Raw genomic sequence first — 21,192 nt, 5'->3', positions numbered from 1 at the left:
GAACAATTGATCTCCTTATATGAACTTGAACAATTTTTCACTCATGAGCTACCTTTAAGGGTTTGAGTTTGTTTGGCCCAAGATGCATTTCTTTACTGTGTGAATGAAAGTTTTTTCTTTTTTCTTTTTTTTGTCTATGTGTGAGTTGTGACCAAACCGTGTAACTTCTCTCACAATTTTCATCTCTCTTAATCCTACCACTCTTTATATATAAGAGATCCCTTAGCTTCCTTTACTTCCAACATACAATATATATATATATATAATTGAAAATTATCTGTCGGACTTCTCTACAATAGTCATCCTCTATAAAAAATAAATATTTCTTGAAACTAATTTCCACGTAATGTTATATGTCCTCTATAACGACTTAAAAATATTGAAACAAACAACGTCGTACAGAGAGGCTTGACTATACAATCTTGTCATGGTTATGTATATATTATAGTAAACATAAAAACTAAGCAAAACAACAATTGCCACACATTTTCGATCGTGTATGCATGCAAATATTTTTTCATATTTCTCCAAAACAATTGTAAGAAAGTTGTTACAACAATGAATGGTTCATACAAGTGTAAACTCACTTGGGATCTTGCAAAGATATGACAGCTTCAAAGGCACTAGCCAATGCTTTCACTCTATTCTTTCTTTGATCTCTAAGTTTACTTGTTGTCTCTTCAATCACATCATTAGTTACTACATTTTCCTTCTTATGCACCAAATGTGGATATGCCTTTGCAAATGTCATTGTAGTTGTGCTAATCTTATTGTTATTCTCTTCCTTTCCTTTGTTGTTTCTTGCTTCACGTTCCTCTTTCTCTTCTTGATCAATCTTCGAATTCGATTCATGTCCCTCTTCTTTCTTTTGTTGACAATCATCCAATGCTTTTGATAATGTTTCACTTCTTTCACCCTTCTCTTTTTCTTTCTCTTCTTGATTGTCACTTTCTTGTTTTTCTTTCTCTTCAAGATCAAGATCACTTGGCTCATGATTCTTGATTTCTTCTACTTCTTTATGGTTTGTTTCTTCAACTAGTCGTTGTTCTTCTGAAATTTCCACGTTGATGACTTCTTGATTTTCCATACCATATAATGAGGATGATTCAACAGCCTTGAGGTATTCATCAATGTCTGCAGTGTCACTTAGATCTTCATGATCTTCAATGACTAGCTCTTGGTGTTCCTCTTTCTTTAACTCTTCATTCTCATGAGGATCAATATTCGCAAAGATATCTGTCAATTTAGATGTTATGGTAACAGCACTATCTTGCTTCTTAGTGATAGTTTTGTTTATGTTCACTGCCTTATCATAGAGGCCAGCATCATGTTGTTTCTCAATAACATTCTTATTACTACTAGTATGAGGTGCTTTGAACAATTTATTCAAAAGGGGTTTTTGGGAAGTGGAATTCTTACTTGAAGATGACAAGTATGGTTTGGGAATCCTCTCCCTAGGATTAGAGGATGTTCTGTGTTTTAGCAGGGGAGAAGACAGAGGAGGTTTATGATCGATCGATAACCTTCTTCGTGTTGGAGTTTTTTTTCTATGAATGTTGGGATCATTTTTTGGGACTAGTTTCTTTATTTGAGGACTATTATCGCGAAAAGAAGACATGGGAGGCCTATGATCGAATGACAATCTTCTTCGAGTTAGAGTTTGTTTGTCGTGAACTTTGGGATCACTAGTTGACAAGGCTAGCTTCTTGCCTCGAGTACTATGATCAAGACTAGAAGATTGGGGAGGCCTATTATCAAACGATAATCTTCTAAGAGCTTGTTTATTGTGAATGCTAAGAGGAATACATGATGGTGATGATGGTGCTAGCTTCTTTCCTTGAGCATTATCAAGACTAGAAGGCGTAGAAGACCTATTATCGATCAAACTTCCTCGAGCTACCTTTGGTTTATTGTGGACAATGTTGAGATCATTCGATAAGGTTGGATTCTTCTTGACTTGAGCATAATCAAAACTAGATGGAGGCTTATCGATCGATGTTCCATAATTTAGAGCTTCTTTATAGGTAATGTTGGGATAAGTTGATGTTGTTGGTTTCTTGCCTTGAGTTTTATCATGACTAGAACAAACTTTGGACTTGAGATATATATTTTTCCTATTTGAGGCAATAAGATTAATGGCATTTGTGACTACAAGTGACTTTGTCTTGGATGTATTGGGACTCCTCTTGACCTTTACTAGAGGGGAAATGTCCCTTGTCTTTGTTGCCATTCCTTTGCCTCAAGTCCTCAACAAAATTGTTTGGACCTGCAAAAAGTACTAACAGTTAGTTTCAACTATGATTATAATTATCTTTTAAATTATCTGATCGTAGTGTTAAAATTTTTAGACTATCAATGTATATAAGTTAAACTCTTTAAGCAGTAAGAACGTGGTGAATAAGAACTTCTTCACATAACAAGTTTGTAACAACTATATATGGATGCAATTACCTTTTAAATGACCTGATTATAATGTTCAAATTATTAGACGGTCAATATATATAAGTTAAACTCTTTAATCAATTATAGAACATAGTGAATAAGAACTTTCTTATAGTATGCAGAAATCTTTCTCATTGCCTAGCTCACCAATTATGTATAGGAAAATACAAGAGAGGAGATTATAATTGACAAGTAGTAGAAAAGTAATATGCATATGCTGCTTTTGGGTTGAATTAGTTTGCTGGAGTTTACTACACTTTAATTTTCCTTTAAATGCATTAAACAAGTAATTGAATTGTCCATTTTATTCTACATAAAAACTTGTTCTCTTTTACACTTGTGTGGGGAAGAGGATTCCTACAATTTTTTGATAGAGAGAATTGATTTTATTGTTTCTAACTCATATGAGTCTAAATACTGACCGTGAATTTGAACGTATAAGCTTTAAGTTTTTTTAAATAAAATTTACATTTTTGAAAAGTATGTAAAAAGTACTTTTAAATCATAATAATTAACAAATTAAAATATTTGAAAAAAATTTAATGAAATTCGCATCAAAGAAAAACTTGATTGATTCTCAAATTTTCAATTATCTCACATAAATTTCTTTCAGACTTTATATCCATATTCAAATAATAATTTTCTGGAGAACATAATCACATAAAATATAAATATCATTAACTTCAATAAAAAACTTAATTATCTCTCGTTTTTTTCAATTTTAATGTTAATCCTCCTATCATGACACATATAATTAATACTTTTCTTGAAATCATAAAAGGAAAATATACGAATTGATAAAGGGAAGAAAATGTACCTTATCAATAAAGAAGATCAACAAAAGCCTTCATATTAAATATGAATAATTGATAAGGAAAAGAAACTGAGGAATTTGAGAGGAAATAAAGAAAGAAAAGGAAAGGAAAGAAAGGAAAAAAGACATTAGGGAAAAATTGTTTATAAGAAATAGGATTATTTTTAATTGGTTAGAAAATTTGGCAAGTTTGGCTGTCAACAGTTTATGCGTAAAGTATGCACAACCCAAGGTTTTGGATAACATCTAAAACACACAAAGATAGATATTTCTTTTCTAATTTAATTATTTGGTATTCGAAATTCACTAATTCGGCTAATTTAGATTGACGTTGAAATTGCATGAGGTGAACTCGTGCAGATTCAGTATTTATTTTTCTTCTCTCGTTTTTGCATATATTGCAAAAAAAGGCAGTTTACCGGCAACTGACAAGTCAAACGAAATACATGTCCTTGCAATAGATGCCCAGGGGTTGATCTAGGATAAAAATTGTGATGCTTTGGCACCTGTTAAACTCGATTTGCAGAATATGTATAATTATATATGTATAAAAATTGATATAAGATGAAAAAAAAATACATGAAATCAAGAAGATAGCTTGTTGCTTCGATTTTCATGCGGAACCTTAAAACTTTGGGTGTTAATATAGGTATTTGAAGCTCCCGAACACTCACAACTTCTAAATTCTGAGTCCGCTACTATAGAAGCCATCACTAGCTTTTGGAACAAGCTACGATTCGATTCAACAAAGAACTTGTGACATATTAGTCCAATAAGGTAGCTAGGTTATTATGATTCAAAGTTACAAACAAAAAAATTGTATGGCATCCAAGAAAGGTGGTATAATTTCATTTTATGTGTTCAATATTCTAACTATTTTGTTGGATAATCCATAAATCATACTGGATCGTCGTAACATCAAAGTTACAGACAAAGAAGTTTATGACATGAAAGTTATGAAAAAAATATATATGACTTCATCTTATATCCAATCTAATTACTGTATTGAGTTAATCACAAATCATATCATATCATCACAAATTTTATGCTATTTTGAAAGCTTGCAATGCGTCGGTTTCTATTTTAAGCACATATTAAATTAAATAAAAAATAACATAAATATACACCTTAATTTATAATATTTATACAAATGTTTACTATTACAAAGTAATTACAAAAATCTCAGCTAATTATATATCTCCGTTGGACGTATTGGGGAGCTAATCATGTATATCGACAGACCCAAAATCAAAAAAAAAAATATCCGAAGCTAATTATGTATCTTTACTAGGAAAAAATGTATCTTTTTTGGATGTATCGGGAGCTAATTATGTATCTCAAAAGATATAAAATTGAGATTTTCAGTAATTATGTAAAATATCGTAATTGTCTGTAATTAAGCTCCAAACTGTTGGGATTTATGTTGTTTGCCCTAAATTAAATGCTTATGCTTGCAATAAAAATATACAAAAATTGGACAAAAAATGAATATCAATTCCATAGGGGCCATCCCAAGCAATATTTCTACAGGCCCAGACATAATAAATTGAACCTGTAGCCCAATAAGGATGAGGCCCACGTTAGGGGCGACCTTATAATTAGACATAAATTCATCACTTAAAACGAAACACACATGGTACAAAAGTGTACAATAGGTATTTATGCACATTTATATGTTGTTACATAAGTATTTTACCAAAAATACCTGTTGTATCTTTTTATGATTAATACATAAGTATTTTATCAAAAATACGTGTTGTATCCTTTTATGTTATGCATAATGCATATGTATATATAATTAACACATATATAGTTATGCATAATGCATATGTTTTTTATAAGTCTGAATATATATTTTCTGCTATGCATATACATATATATATATATATATATATATATATATATTTGTCTGAATATATATTTTTTTGGCTTTGCATATGTATGTGTATTTGTCCAGTTTAACACATATGTATTTTATCATATAAGCATATGTATTTATGAATTATCCATAGATTTTTTTCATATATATGTATATATCTATGAATAATGCATATTTATGTATGATTAATGCATATGTTTTTTTTAAAAAAAATAAATGTATTTAACGTTTTAGCTACGTAATTATAAGTCATTATATATATTTTTAATTATTTTATTTATTACATAAATGTATGTTAACTTATTCTTAGTTTTTATAGATTGGCATAGATTTTTATTCGATGCTCATATGTATTTTTTTAGATTAAAAATTTAACTTGTGTGGCATACAATTTATTAAATATAAATAAATGATGTTACATGTCTTGTATACTATATTCTTAATGATAACATTTGCAACAATTTAACTACAAAAAGTTCAATAAAATCAAAAAACTTAATCAAAATTTAGAATCATATAATAATCAGTGAAAAAATGAAGCAATTATTTTTTTACTAAATACATCAATAAACTTATCATTTATTATGTTTCCTACATGAACGTCTATTGTGAATGAACTACATTAATTTTTGTTTTTCTTTCCGAACATATCTCTTCTCAATTTTTTACGATCCTTCTTTGCAGGTCTTACGGGGGGTGGCTTGTATTTTGGGGGCAAAACTATCTCCTCCAATATCTCCTGTGGAATCACCCAATCATCTTTGTGGGGTATGGGATAAATGGGAAGATCATACGTTATTGACACAGTTTTTTATTTGTATAGATTAGAGCAATATGATCCCTTTTGAAAATTCTTGCTATCAAGTACTGCATAAGCATGCACACACGGTATCTCGCCCTATTAGAATGCATGACAAGAATTTTTTTCCTTAAGGCAAACAATAAAATGTTTATCCATGTCGTGTACTGTATAGACATACTCTGACGTTGGTATAACCTGAAATTATTAAAATAAAATTAAAATTATAAAAATAATTATTTATTTGATATTTGTAATTGTTCCAGTTTAGTAATTGTATTTTACCAACTCTGCATATGTATATTGCATGTCTCAATATGTATTATTAGAAATATATGGCCTGCATATTTTATTTTTTAAAAAAAAAAAACAAATTCAATCAAACACTTAAAACAGAGTGCATATGTATTTTTTAAATACATATAGCTGGCAGCATATGTAAACTGAAATACATAAAAGTAACTACCAGTGATCACATAAACAGACTGCAAATGTATTTTACAAATACATAGAGCTGGCAGCATATGTAATGTTAAATAAATATATAAGAAGGACTTACCGGTTCCATCCATGGTATAAGCAGCTACAAAAGTATCAGTATACAGTTTTCTGAGATGACTTGCATGAACGATTATTACAGGTCTACAATGTTCGAACCCTTTGATACAATAACTTATTTGTTTATATAAAACTTCAAAACGAAATTCAACAAGAACAAATTATTTAATTGAAAATGGATGAAAATACAAAATAAACTGTAAAAATTGTATATCAATATTCAACCTACATAACACGGTCGAAAACTCTAATTTGTAAAAAAAAATTATCGATCAAACCACTTTGTTCGAGAACTGATCAAACCATTGTTGTTACAATTTTTCCAGCGATCTTCACAAATATAGTTCAAAAATTCACAAACAAAATCATATTTGTTTATTGATACCTGTATTTGCAGCGTTGTCTTATCAAACTTTACTCAAAACATTAGACGATGAACATAAATTTTGGAAGCAGTCGTTTTTTTGAAATTGATATGAGTTGCAGATTATGAAAAACGTTTTTAAATTTTGAATTATGTTGCTGTAAAATAATGGTTGTGGTTAAAATAGAGTCATTAAAGAAAAAGGTATCTGTAAAAGGTTAAGAAATCTGTCAAATTAAATGTTCCTTAAATTAAGGAACCATTTTTCCCATATTAAACTGAAATAGATTGGAGTTAAATTAGGAACAAAATCTTTATTTGTATATGTATTTAACTAGCAACAGTTTAATCAAATACAAAATAAATATTGCTATTTTTTGTAATTTTGAAAGGGTTGCTATAAAACTTACAATTAACGCTCTATAATTGTTATTTCTAAAATTTTTCCTATACATAATTACATATCATCGTACAAACTTATATAAAATTAGATTTCCTCTTTTACGAACATTAACCCGCAAAACTCCATCCGAAATAGATAAAAAAATATCATCAAATGTTTCAATCTACATGGACGAATAACTTAAAATTTTAACTTCGACTTCAAAATGACATTCCTAACAAACCTCAATCATCAATATGTCAAAATTACAACAAATCATATAATTCATTTGTGAGTTTTCAAATTTTTAAGAATTCAAACAATTGATTTTAAAATTTTCACTTTAATTTACCCAACATTGTTTATATTTATAATGACAAACATAAATACCAGTTCTAAGCATAAAATAATATATAGCAAACGTAATTGCAAATTAAGAATTTTTTTAAATATTTTAAATTATATAAAAATGAATTAAATAGGGAAGATATGGAAAAAAATAGGCTAGTTTTGGCTATAATCTTGAACCAAATGTTAATAGTATGGTAGAACTATAATAAATTTTTGTACTTAAAAACCATGCTTTTGCTATGCACAATTATTTTTTTTTCTTAAAAGGATTTTGCTATTGTATCACATGTATGGATTTAATCATAGATTCCTTTTCACTGGCTTTATTATTAATTCCCATCGTACCACAATAAAACAAATTATGAAACAATAATTGGTACAATACGTCCCACTAAATTGATTAATTTATAAATAACTAATTATAGAACGTTTAAACCAAGATAGTAAAGTTAAAACATTTTAAAATCTAGCCATGACTTTTATATGTCTTCTTGATTGAATAATAAAGCAGCAAACTTTTTGAAGTATGATTTCCTGATTAATTATAGAAACTGAATTATTTGGCATAAATTATGCGATTTAATCAATAATACTATGTTTGGTCAAGCTTCTTGCAAATTAGAAAATATTTATTTTAGGGTAAGAGGCTTGACAAGTATTTGGAGGGGGAGGGGGAGGGGGGAGATGGGGATAGGTGCTTTTGAATAATAGTAAAATTTGTTTTCCAAAAACATAAAAAGTAATTAAAGATGTATGACATGTGGATAATGGATGACTTACAGGATATTTACCGTCCGTTCTATTATCTGCTCTCGAAGGTCCTAGACAACTAATGATGTTGTTGAACGAAAAAGACTTTCTTTCAAAAATATTATTAAAAGACTCAACTTCATCGAGCCTCTATGCACGTTGCACCTAGTCATTAAGAAGTGCTATTATATCCTTAGGAAATTGGACTGAAAATGCTGAACAATTTATTTTCTTTTGATATCCATTATCATCAATTCAAGTTGAAATAGAAAAAGCCGTGAGTATCTAATGTCGTTGAACGAAGAAGACTTTCTTTCAAAATGTTGTTAAGAGACTCGATTCCATCGAGCCTCTATACACATTGCACCTAATCACTAAAAAGTGCTATTATATCCTCCAGGAAATTGGAAAGGCTGGACAATTTGTTTCTTTTCACGTTCAGTATCATCAATTCAAATTAATCAAATAGGAAAAGCCGCAAGTATTACTATGCCCGATCATCAATTGAAGTTTTTCTTAAAGCACTTTTTCAATATTGTTCAAGCACAAATTACTTTAATATTGTCAAAAAAATATTTTACATTATTAATTAAACATAAATTACTCTTCTAGTTAAATACTATTATGAAAAACACTTGTGACAAAAAATATTTTATAAGCCGATATAAAATATCTGATCTCCAACAAACTATAAATCCCACACTGCCGGCTTTTAATTTTTAAATTTAAGGTCATCTTAACAACTGATTTTGCTTTTCTTCTTATTACTATTCTTTATTTTTCCTTTGTTTTCATATATAATTTATTTTATTTTTCGATAAATTCAGATAAGTTAGCTGATTACGTTTGTCCATTAAAGCCATAACCTAAGGGGTCCTGCACAATAATGTAACAAGTGTATTAACTTTGTCCTCCAATAATATTTCATCTTAAAAAGTCATTATTTGAAAGAATAAAATGTAGATACAGTGAACAAAGGAAATTTAAATAAATTTTAGAAATTTAAATTTTGTCATTTTAATTAAAAAGAGTTGGCGCAAAATATTTGTTACTTTAGAAAACTATAAGAAAGCGTTAATATTTTTCTTCAAATCCACTCTTGTTACTCCAGGAAGGCATATAGCCCTCGAAAATTCATTTAACAAAAATTAAAAATAAATCTTAAACTTAGCTAGAAGAATGACAAGAGGTTTCGTATTCAAGTCCTTCGGGATACGGATTAAATTAAAGTCGTTGTTGTTAGAGAGTGTTTTACCCTTAACGTGGACTTCCCAGTACGAATCTAAATTTTGTTAGACGTCAATATAGATACCAAATACTGAATAAAAAATTAAAAAAAAATATTTACCAAAAATCAACCATCAACCAACTCAAATTTCATTAGACAAAAAAATAAAGAAACTTGAAAAGTTTGGCTATACTAAATTGTCAATATAATCTCAGAGTATTTCAATTTTTGAAATAATGTCTATCTGCACTAACAAACAACCATATAAACCAGCTAAGTACAATCCCTTTGGTCTAACCTATAGTACATAATATATCTAATTGTTCCCAATCTCACCCTCATTGATTAGACATTACAAGAATAATAATTGCAAAGGATGAGTTTTATATTAATGTGTTAGAACAGGGATGACATCAATTAGCTCTCAACTATCCTATTAAGAGTTCTTTTTTGAAGAAAAAAAAAGTTAAAAGAGAGAAAAAAAACGAAATAACTAAAATACAGTCGTGTAATTATATTCTGTGAGGAGTGATATGTTGAAGTCTCGTATCAGTCAATATTGGACGGGTGGTCTCTTTATTATGACTAAGACAATCCTCATTTTTTTAGTTAGTTTTTGACTTCTTGATATGAGTTAGGTTAAGATCAATTTCTTTATAGTAGTATCTAGATAAGACTCATCCCAATTCTCATTCACGATGTTTTTCCCCTTCCCCCGCCAACACTTTAGATGTCCAACCCTGAACTTAAGAAGAATCTTGAAGACATCTATCAATTATGAGATGGCTGGTCTCTTTATATGAAAATAGGTTAAATAAAGATCTGAAAAAGTTGTTTAATTTTTAATATAATCTTAGCCAAGTAATATAAAGAAGTTTTAAAATAAATTTTTCCAAAACATTATTTTACATGTTTTATGTCATGAAAACACTTTTTATTTGTTTGATTGATTTATAAATTTAAAATCCTGACATAATTAATTCAATTTAATAAGTAAAAAATCCAATCAAAACTATCTATATAATACACCCCCTCTCCATAAATATATATATAGTGGTCAAAATAACTTGTCATTGCCAAGTTGCCTAGCTATAGTGCATCAAGGAATTGCTTTCCACAATCTTATCCTTCAATATCTTGATTCTAATGTCATTTTCTTTAATCATTTTCAACTTAATAGGGACCATTTGTGAAATATTTATAGCTTGCCATTAATTTAGTTTAGAAGTGGGATAAAATGCACATTGACCCTTTAAACTTGCATTAATATAGTACCTTGACCCCCCTATAATTTTCTATTAGAATGTTTTCACCCCTTAAAATTTAGAAAAAATACCTTAGTGGACCTTCTCATAGAATTCTATCAATTAAGATGTGGTATAATATATCGTGGATAGCTTAATTAAAAGGACAAGAAATCTCACTACTAATAACAAAGACTTTTCCATTACGAATTAATGAAAATTTGTGTTATAAACATGTTCAACTTATTCTCATCGAATCACTTCACCAAAAAAAAAAAAAGGAATGGAGTAAACAGATTCTCATCAAAATATTGAGAAGTTTCCTAACTTTTCCATATAAAAACACTACTACTCTATTTATCCCAATTTATATGACTCACTTTCATTTTCAATCAATCCCAAAAAAAATGATACATTTCTATATTTAGTGACAATTTGAGGATAAAATATTTATTTTACCTTTAACGAAAAGATTTACAGTCGCACAAACATCTACGATTTTTTTTTAGACCACAAGCTTCAAAAATCTTTCTTTCATTCTTAAATTCATGTTAAGTCAAACTAACTCACATAAATTGGGACGAAGAGAGTATTTGTTTTCTCTCTCATTTATTCAATCAAAATATTTCTGACAATAGCCATCGGGTATCTTTCACCAAAAAAAAAAAAAAAAGAGAAAATAGTAATTTTTTAATAGTGTAAGATCTTTAAAGAAAAAAGGTATCAAATTAAGAATATTTTCTCACAATTAAGAACGTATTTCAAAATTAAATTATTATTTTTTTGACATACGAAAACTAACATCAACCTAACAATTGCAAGTTATTTGAACTTGAAATATCTCCATTTTCTTCCCTACATATCCATCAATGATTAGTGGAACAGCAATTTGGGAAAACGACCTTATTGTGTGATCTAAAAAATTCCACTAATTAAATATAGGCTAATTGCATTCATTAATGCAGTAGTCAAAGTGTTGTCATTATTTACTGGTCTAAAAATGGATCAAACTTCTTAATGATCTATATTGGATCAACCTTCTCATATACTATTTCAATCAAATAAAATTAGGTAATTTATTAGGAAAACTACACTATATAGTCACCCACTAAAATAATAACCTATATATAGAGAGAGAATCTTTTGTATATTATCGTATACATTTGTTCTACACATAATTTGTGTATATATGACTATAGAATATAATTATTTTGATCGACCAGCCAAATATGTAACTTGCCGAATATAGTAATATAATCAATAGAATAACAAAGGGAATCTTTAAAGACAAAAATATCAAGTTTAGCAATTGATAAGATATCCTCTTTGACTTTAATACTGCAACTACTATTAGTACCCGCACGATGTGCGAATAATATTTAAGTAAAAGTAATCATTAAATAAAGATAGATTAAAAAAATAATTTAGATTTACAAATTTATCAAATAGTAAAGCATAAAAAAATATTTCATTGACTAATAGATAAGCCAACATAAACTAATGAAATGTAAGTCAAAATCTCCAATAAATTAGAGTTTCTTGAATAGTTCATAACAAATAATTCGCAACCCACTGCTGCGATCCACTGCACTTTAAAGCAATTGATTTCTCAAGTATATTTAGCCATTTTCACATTTCATGCAGTCAAGGATATTCAACTTTATTACAAAGAGCTGGCCACATCAGCATGATCAATTTCTCGATCAAGGAGCTGGCCGAGCGAGGCTTCAGATTCGTCCTCCATTTTCTTCATGCCATCTGTATCAATTGTAACAATACATCAGTAAACTGACATTCTTTTGCTGACAAGTATGATCATTTCAGTTATCTAATCCCATCAGCAAGAACAAAATCAATCCTTTAACCATCCGTTCAATATTCTAAGGGCACTTCAATTTGATATCTCAAAAATTGTATTAATTGCAACGTCTATATATAAAAAAATCATATATCAACCAGAGTTCCACATATATCAAAAAATCATTTAGGAACTTCTGTGTAGAAAACAGCATATGGTAAGACACTTTAAATTGTAAAATCATTCTTGATTTACAAACCAATCCCCATATTCTCCGCCCTCCATTCCAAAACATAACACCATGACAAAGAGAGTAGCAATATGATACAAAATTGAGCACAAACTATTAAAATTAAAATTTTCTGTTATATATAGTTGCCTCATTACATAGAGTTTCTGTATTGAGCTCCTTCATTAAGAGCGGATAGAATTAAATTCACGCTTAAAAAATAGAGAGAAGACTCATACACAATCTGATGAAAACTTTCATATGGATGGAACTTTTTCATTGGGACATAATGAAAAATGGTATAGAGTGTACTAATCCAAAAAGAAAACTAAATAATGGAGCAGAGTGAAAGGAAACTAATGTTTTTTAGCAAGTTTGATGAAAATAAGCATATTTATCGAAGTATATCAAGTGGACACCAGTGAAGATTGCTCTATAAAAGGAAGTTGAGCATTATGTAAAGCTGCAATTGTGCATTGGCGACATAGTAAGAGTTTGACATAGACACTGAACTACTCAGACGTCAGATCCATCATGCACCACGAACGAGACAACAAAGCAATCTGTGTGTCAAGCTCTACATGTCTAGAACTGAAAAGTTTCTTTTGACATATCCTTTAAGTGCTGACTCAACTCTTACTGGACCCTTAGTTCAACTTGTTCAAGTTAGAACATCGTGATGCAAGTACCTTAGAAGTCTCCTATTATCATATTAATCTGTAATTGTACTTCAAATTATTTTACCCGATGTAAAAAGAATAACAAACAATCAAAGAGAGAGGAAAAAGTATACAAGCTTTATGTGCTTCCACTATTTACCTTGTAGCTGATGGAGAAGTGATACAGGAGAGTAAAACGTCAGAAGCTCTTCTTTCCTCCTTTCCAGCTCATGCATCTTTTCTTGAGCAACAACCAATTCAGTTGTACGGATGATTCTACACTAAACAATAAAAGAGGGTGCACAGAATTTTTTTTCCAAAGTCAATGCTTTAATGCTAAAATGTTACAAATGCTTTTACATATAAGTAAATACCCTAGAAACAATATGAAGGAGCTGACCTGATTCCTAAGCTCCATTATCCAGGGTTTTTTTTCTAAATTCTCCCTTGCATAAGGATTTTGTTCAAAATCTATCTGTAGATAATAAAAAGAGTACATCTCTTGCACAATAACATTGATAAATATCTATTGCTTGACGTTCTAAATATACAACAAAAACAACAGCAATACAGTGTATTCCAACAAAGAGGATTTGAAAAGTGTAAAGTGTACGCAGTTCATACCATTACCTCACACAAAATAGAGAGGTTGTTTCCAGTAGATCCTGAATCAGGAGATGTTCCAAATATATTCTGACAAATAAATCACTGAATTGTATTTCAATTAAATATCAAGAAAGGCTGATTTCGGACAGACCAACCCTCAACTTAAAAAGAAAGATTTATGCAGTACGAATCTGAATTAGTAAGGCTTCAATGCGGGTACCGAATACCCAATGAAAAATTAAAAAAAGAAAAAAATCTCAATGTGTTCAATCGCAAAAAAAACATGGAAAACTTTTAAATTTTCGATTCTCCATACACTACGTTAAATTGTTAAACAATACAAAAACAGAGAAGAAGTAACAAAGACTCAATAAGCAAAACAATATATGCACATAAACAATAGAAAATCATGAAGGCATGAGGATATGAGTATACATACCTTACGAATAGGAATAATGTAAAAGAAGAATAGTTCATCTAAAGGCACAATTACCAGCAACGTAACTACAATACGTAAGGCTTGAAATACAAAAAAATATAAAATAATAAGAATAATAAACCAAGAGAAACACTAATACAAATACACATGAAAGGGAAAATTAAGAAAACATGAAGTTTCATACCTTCTTAAAATTGAAATCTTTAAGTTTTTTATTTGAAATAGAGCATATGATGAGTTGAATTCTTCTTCTTTGCTAAATAATTTTTGTTTTTCCCTGAGAGTAAGATAAGATTGCCGCACCGTGATTTGATTATTAAATTTTTAAAAAGAAGGTTAACAGTAATGGGGAAGGAAAACGGAAGATCCGGAGTTTTGAAAACTGTTTTTGCTGTACGTGTATTTGGTAAAGTTAATAAAGGGTAATTAATGAATTTTATTAAGGAAAATTAATGGGTAGGATTTAAAAAAAAAATAAAGGAAAAAAAGTCAAAAAAAAGGAAAAAAGATAAATCTCAATACTAATCATAGAGACATGCCATGTCAGCAGTCTCCTATTTCTCTATTATATATATAGAGAGAGATTTATAACATTCACATTTAAGTCAAAATAGGATCATAAAATACTAAATATAAAAAAGAGATAAATTTATCTCTAAAAATTTTAAAATTTTAAATGAATAAATCATAATAATCTCAAGCAAGATCTTGAAATTTTTATTTTTCATTCCCGTCAAAAAAATTGATATATTTTTTAAAATCTTATTAATAGATTCATTATTTAGTGAGACTATATTACGAAAATTTGTATTTGGATAAAGAAATCACTAAGGTAACAAACTTATTTTTCTCAAGAAATAAAAACACTATGAATAATTAAAATCATTTTTAACAAATAATTTTCTTGTTTCAAACCTATATTGTTTGAATATACAGTGACCTTCTCATAGGTTTCTTATTCTTGAAATCTCATTATTAGTTGTGACAACACTCCTTAAATATGCGGATCTTTTACTATACCAAAATATGATATTGAATAACGATTAATAAAATAAAAAAATCAATCATTTTTATATCATAATTATGAAAGACCTCAAAATAATATACAATCAAGAAATTATATTATTCATAGTATAAATTTATATTTGTATAAAGAGATTAAAAAATTAACAAACTTAATTTTCTCGAGAAAGAAGAATCACTACGAATAATTCAAATCATTTTCAACAAATGATTTTCTTATTTCAAACCTATGTTACATTGTGATTACATTGTTCAACCTTCTCATATGTATATTCTTCTGCTGAACTCTCATTCTGAAATATTGTTAACATTTCATCAATATGTGTGATTCTTATTATGTCAAAACCTTTATATTTAAAGCCTGAAATTTATGAAAATTTCAAATTAATATTAAGCAAACTATTGACAATTTTATTTCTACATATTCATAATGAAAAATTTGATAAACACCAATAAGGCTAATGATCAATAATAATAACAGAGAGAGAAAGAAAAAGAGAGAAGAAAAGTGTGACAATATTTCTGTGTTATTGAATTAGTATATATAGCCATATAAGGTCAAATTTTCCATATAATAAAAATAGAATGTAAATTATGAATTAACTTTTTCAAATTAGTACACAAATTAACTTTAATTATAAAACTTAAGATATTTATTTTTTCAAAATTTAAATTTTTCATATAAACATCGCTGAATTGATATAAACAATATTTTAAAATGTGATAAATGAATTAAATAATCTAAAAATATTGTGACATTATATTTTCTTGTCTCTATTTTTTTTTTTAATACATAAGAGATGCTAAAGCCATACAATTACTTCATTTAAATGTGGAGATCTTGTTGAAGACTAATACCCCACTAAAATAGATTAATGCATATTAATTTAAAATTTCAACAAAATAATCTCCTTTCTTTTATAGTCCAAACTTCCCATTTAAAAATTATTTCATTTGAATTAATAAGTTCATAGTAGATTGCACAAAATAATTTAATTAATTATATATATTTCCATTAAATAAATAATGTATGACATAATTGTAATACGACTACACAATCAACTAATTAACTTCAATTAATAAGAATCAATTTTACAATCATAATATATAACTCAAGTTACTTAAATTTAATGTTGTAAATTTCAAAATATATTTATGGCTAAAGTAGTAGTCAATGTTCGTTATTTTTTTTAACCAATATATGTATATCAATTACGTAACTTTGCATAAATTTTCTGTTAAAATAATTCTCAATATTAAATAATTTTTACATCAATTTAATCTAATTAATTTGATGAAAATAAAATTATTATTAATATTATAAATATCTACGTACCATAAATCTGACCTAATTTTTATATTTTGATTATATTTAATTAATGTACAATTACATAAAGGACTCAAAAACGGAAATAATTGATATTAGTTACCTTTATAATTTTGGAAATTCAATCCCATAAATTTCTCATATTTTTATAGTTTGATTATATTAATTTGATATTAGTTACCTTTTTAATTTGGGAAAGAATTTTAAAAAGGTAACAATTAATTTTTTTCTCAGTTACTGATTTATTTATCAAAATTTTCTTATAAAATTATAATTTGACTATAGTCAATTGATTATTTAATTATCTTTATAATTTTCTAATCACTCATATAAGGTAACAATTATGTTCTTTCCTAATTATGGATTTTCTTGTACTCATTCATTTATTGTTTTACAAAAGTAGGTCAAACTTATTTGCGATTAAAGTTGAAATATTTTTTTAAAAAATGTCAATTAAATTTTCTTCATATAATTTGTTTGATTGCTTATTGGTTATTAATTCACAAAATTTTCTTGTAATACTTTCTTGATTTACTCAATTGTAATGAAATCATATTTTTTTTTAATATAATATCATTATTTATATTGTTTGCATATTTTGAGAGATGACATCTATATTATTCTTTTGGTTTTTCATCCGATGTCCGGTGCCCTCATTAGAGCTCCAACTAATTCGGATCGCGTGTTGCAGGGCCCTTTAAGGTGGTAACGCTCCCAACAGAGTTTTCTCTATACCCAGGGTCAAACCCTCGACCTCTGGTTAAGGGTGGAGCAGCCTCATCCACTGCACCATAACCCATATTGGTGACATCTATATTATCATATTCCCCATTTGATAATATTTGTTTCAAGATTGGCAATTAATTATTTTCTATTATACAAAAATATAATTAGTGAAATTCATACAAAGATTGTTTAACTAGTTGGATTAGTCTCAATATAGTAGTAAGATCTAATTTTAACCATCTTTCAATTAAATTCATATTTTTGTTTTATTTGGATTCAAAATTTTACATCCTTCCATTAATACTTAAAGTTTCTCATCTCAATTAAAATATTTCTTTTCCAATTATATCTCTTGATTGTAATTGATTACCCTGTCATATTGAGTTACTCAATATGTCTCTTCATATGTGTCAAGTAATTGCACAACTAATATTACATATTTTTTTAAACATATGAAGGCTATGAAATAAATAAATAAATAATCGACAAAACATAAATTAATTAACTAGTAATCTTAATATGAAATAATTGAACAATCATTTATTTTTACCACAATATGAAATGTGAGTTAATATTAAATAAATAAATAATCAATAAAAACATAGAATAATATGACATAATTAACTACTAATCTTAATATGAAATAATTGAACAATAATAATGGTTTTCATCCGACAGAATTAATTTTTTTTAACCACAATATGAAATAATATTAAACGAAATAGTATGAAATCATAATAGCCTCCACCCAATAGAAATAAATATTACCTATTTTTTTACCAAAATATGAAATAATAAATAATATTAAATATTTAAATAATCAATAAAATAGTTTTTTGTTATAAAATGATAGTGTTTTGTTGTAAGAAATTTTGTAGTAAGAATTCAAGAGGATAGTTATCAAGATGCCACTTGGCTTAAATTTAGGCAAAATTGTACAACTTTATTATGTATATAGATGTGTATATAAATAGTTCACCAATACACACACACACACACGTATTCACAGCCTCATTTGAATCAAGTAGGGAAATTCACTTTTTCTCAAAATGACACTCCATAATTTGTAATTTTGTTAAGTTTTTGTATCTTAATTTCTTTCAAAAACTATATAGAAAAACAAAGTAGTATCAATTAAGTTTAATGAATAATCATACCAATAATAAAGATTTAAAAAATGTAAAAAAAATTGAAGTAATGAAAAATACAAGAAAGAGAATACAACTATTAATTGAAAGATAAAAAAAAAATAGCAAGACTAAATAAGAAAATAAAATCAATTGAATTCATAATCTAGAAATTATCAACTACTAAAAAATAAATTAAAAAACAAAAGACATATCCTCGAGCAATTAGACTAAATAAGAAAATAAAATCAATTGAATTCATAATCTAGAAATTATCAACTACTAAAAAATAAATTAAAAAACAAAAGACATATCCTCGAGCAATTAGTATCAATTTTTTTTTACAAATTGCAAAAGAAACTATATTACAATAATTAAATCATTATAGAATATGATAGTGAGTATGTGAGTGAATAATATTCAGAGAAAGGTAATCGAAAAGTTCAAAACTAATTCTCTATCGAACCGTATGTGTACACAACAATGGTCTTTTCTTTCTTCTGTGGATATAAAGTAAGAGTTGAATAAAACCTCCTCCTTAGTCGAGCGAGTTCTTATTTCTATGCTTTCTTCTTTAGATAATCTCATAGATTGATATTGTGGAGTTAGAATTCACACACACACACACACACACACACACACATATATATATATATAGTATTTTACATAGAGATTTTTATATAGAAATGACTCTTAATTACAATATTATTTTACCATATATGTTGCTTGACTGCTAATCAATTAATTACTTTCATATAATTAATGTGATAATTAAAATATGAAATAAATTTTCCATATTAATATTTACTTAAAAATCTAAATAAAGTAAAACTAAATAAATTGATCAAATAATTTGGTCATGCAAAAAGCTGTGATTTAAATAAATAAGTTTGTTTACTTGTGAAAAAGAGTCCCTACATGGAAGAGAATTAATTGAGATTATAATTTGTAAGCAATTTATCATTTTTGAGCAATAAATTAGTAGTAAATTGTTTAGGTAGAATTAGCAAAAATATTTCTAGCTAAAAAGAAAATAATCGATATTGATTGAAATTACTATAAATCGTTTGCTTTTATATTTTTTTTAAAATTCGTTAATATGTCAAAAAAGAGATTTTATGTCATGTAAATTATTTTTTTATGGTAATATTATACACAATATAGTAAATGTTTTATAGAATAACCTAATTAGAAATAACTATATTGATTTAACTAAAATTAAAGATGAATTAGTAAGTTGACTTACAATTCAATTAATTTTATAGTAATTACATGATCAACTAAGTGTTTCGTGTTAAGTAGAATGATCAATTGGTTAATTTTATTTGAAATAATTAAAATCAAGCAATTATTAGTAATAATTAAATTAATTTAACTAAAATTAAAGATGAATTGATAATTTCAATTACGATTTCAATTAATCTCATAGTTAGTAATTACATTATCATCTAAGTGTATTCGTCTTTAGTAAAGTGTTAATTGACCAATTTTATTTGAAATGATTCAAATTAAGATATTATTAGTAATAACCACATTGATATAACTAAAATTAAAGATGAATTGATAAGTTCAATTACGATTTCAATTATTCTCATATTAATTATACGATCATCTTAGTGTGTTCGTTCTGAGTAGAGTGATCAATTGACTAATTTTATTTGAAATGATTCAAATTAAGTCATTATTATTAATAGCCAAATTAATTTAATAATTATAATTTTTAATTAATCTCATGGTAATTACATGATCATTTAAGTGTATAACCTATTGCAACAGATTTAATCGGTTGTAACAGATGAGTCATTTGTTGAAAATTATCAAATAGATATACACTTATGTTGCAATAGATTAGTCATCTGTTGTAACAAATGTCTTTATCTGTTGGTCATTTACAACAGATGACCAATCTGTTGCAACATATGACTTTATCTGTTTGTTATTTCCAACAGATTATTAATCTGTTGCAATAGGTGACTAATCTATTGCAACAGATGTCTTTATCTATTTGGTCATTTTCAACAGATTACTCATCTCTTGCAACATCTTAGTCATCTATTGATTCATATTAAGCCATTATATTAGTAATAACTAAATTGATTTAACTAGTATTAATAAGTTCAATTATTGTTTCAATTAATCTCATGGTAATTACACGATCAACTAAGTGTGTTCGTCCTGAGTAGAGTGATCAATTGACCAATTTTATTTGAAATGATTCAAACCAAGCCATAATTAGAAATAACTATATGGATTTAACTAAAATTAAAGATGAATTAGTAAGTTCACTTACAATTTCAATTAATTTTATAGTAATTACATGATCAACTAAGTGTTTCGTCTTAAGTAGAATGATCAATTGACCAATTTGATTTGAAATAATTAAAATTAAGTAATTATTAGTAATAACTAAATTGATTTAACTAAAATTAAAGATGAATTGATAAGTT

The 21,192-nt window shown here is 27.3% G+C and overlaps 1 protein-coding gene across 1 annotated transcript; it reads right to left on the bottom strand.

The window, feature by feature from the left end:
• Positions 1–496: 496 nt before the first annotated feature.
• On the bottom strand, positions 497–3,411 carry LOC107857320 (probable protein phosphatase DDB_G0282105). The gene is made up of 2 exons (XM_016702226.2): positions 3,260–3,411; positions 497–2,266 (listed from the first exon to the last, which is right to left on the bottom strand). Exon 2 carries the CDS (start codon positions 2,228–2,230, stop codon positions 584–586), a length of 1,647 nt encoding a protein of 548 aa, XP_016557712.1. The 5' UTR covers positions 2,231–2,266; positions 3,260–3,411; the 3' UTR covers positions 497–583.
• Between the last annotated feature and the right edge of the window lie 17,781 nt (positions 3,412–21,192).

The sequence above is a fragment of the Capsicum annuum genome, unplaced genomic scaffold, assembly GCF_002878395.1.
Source record: "Capsicum annuum cultivar UCD-10X-F1 unplaced genomic scaffold, UCD10Xv1.1 ctg4743, whole genome shotgun sequence".
NCBI classification, from domain to species: Eukaryota; Viridiplantae; Streptophyta; class Magnoliopsida; order Solanales; family Solanaceae; genus Capsicum; species Capsicum annuum.
Note: the sequence above shows the minus strand (reverse complement) of the source record. Positions and strands in the feature narration are given on the sequence as shown.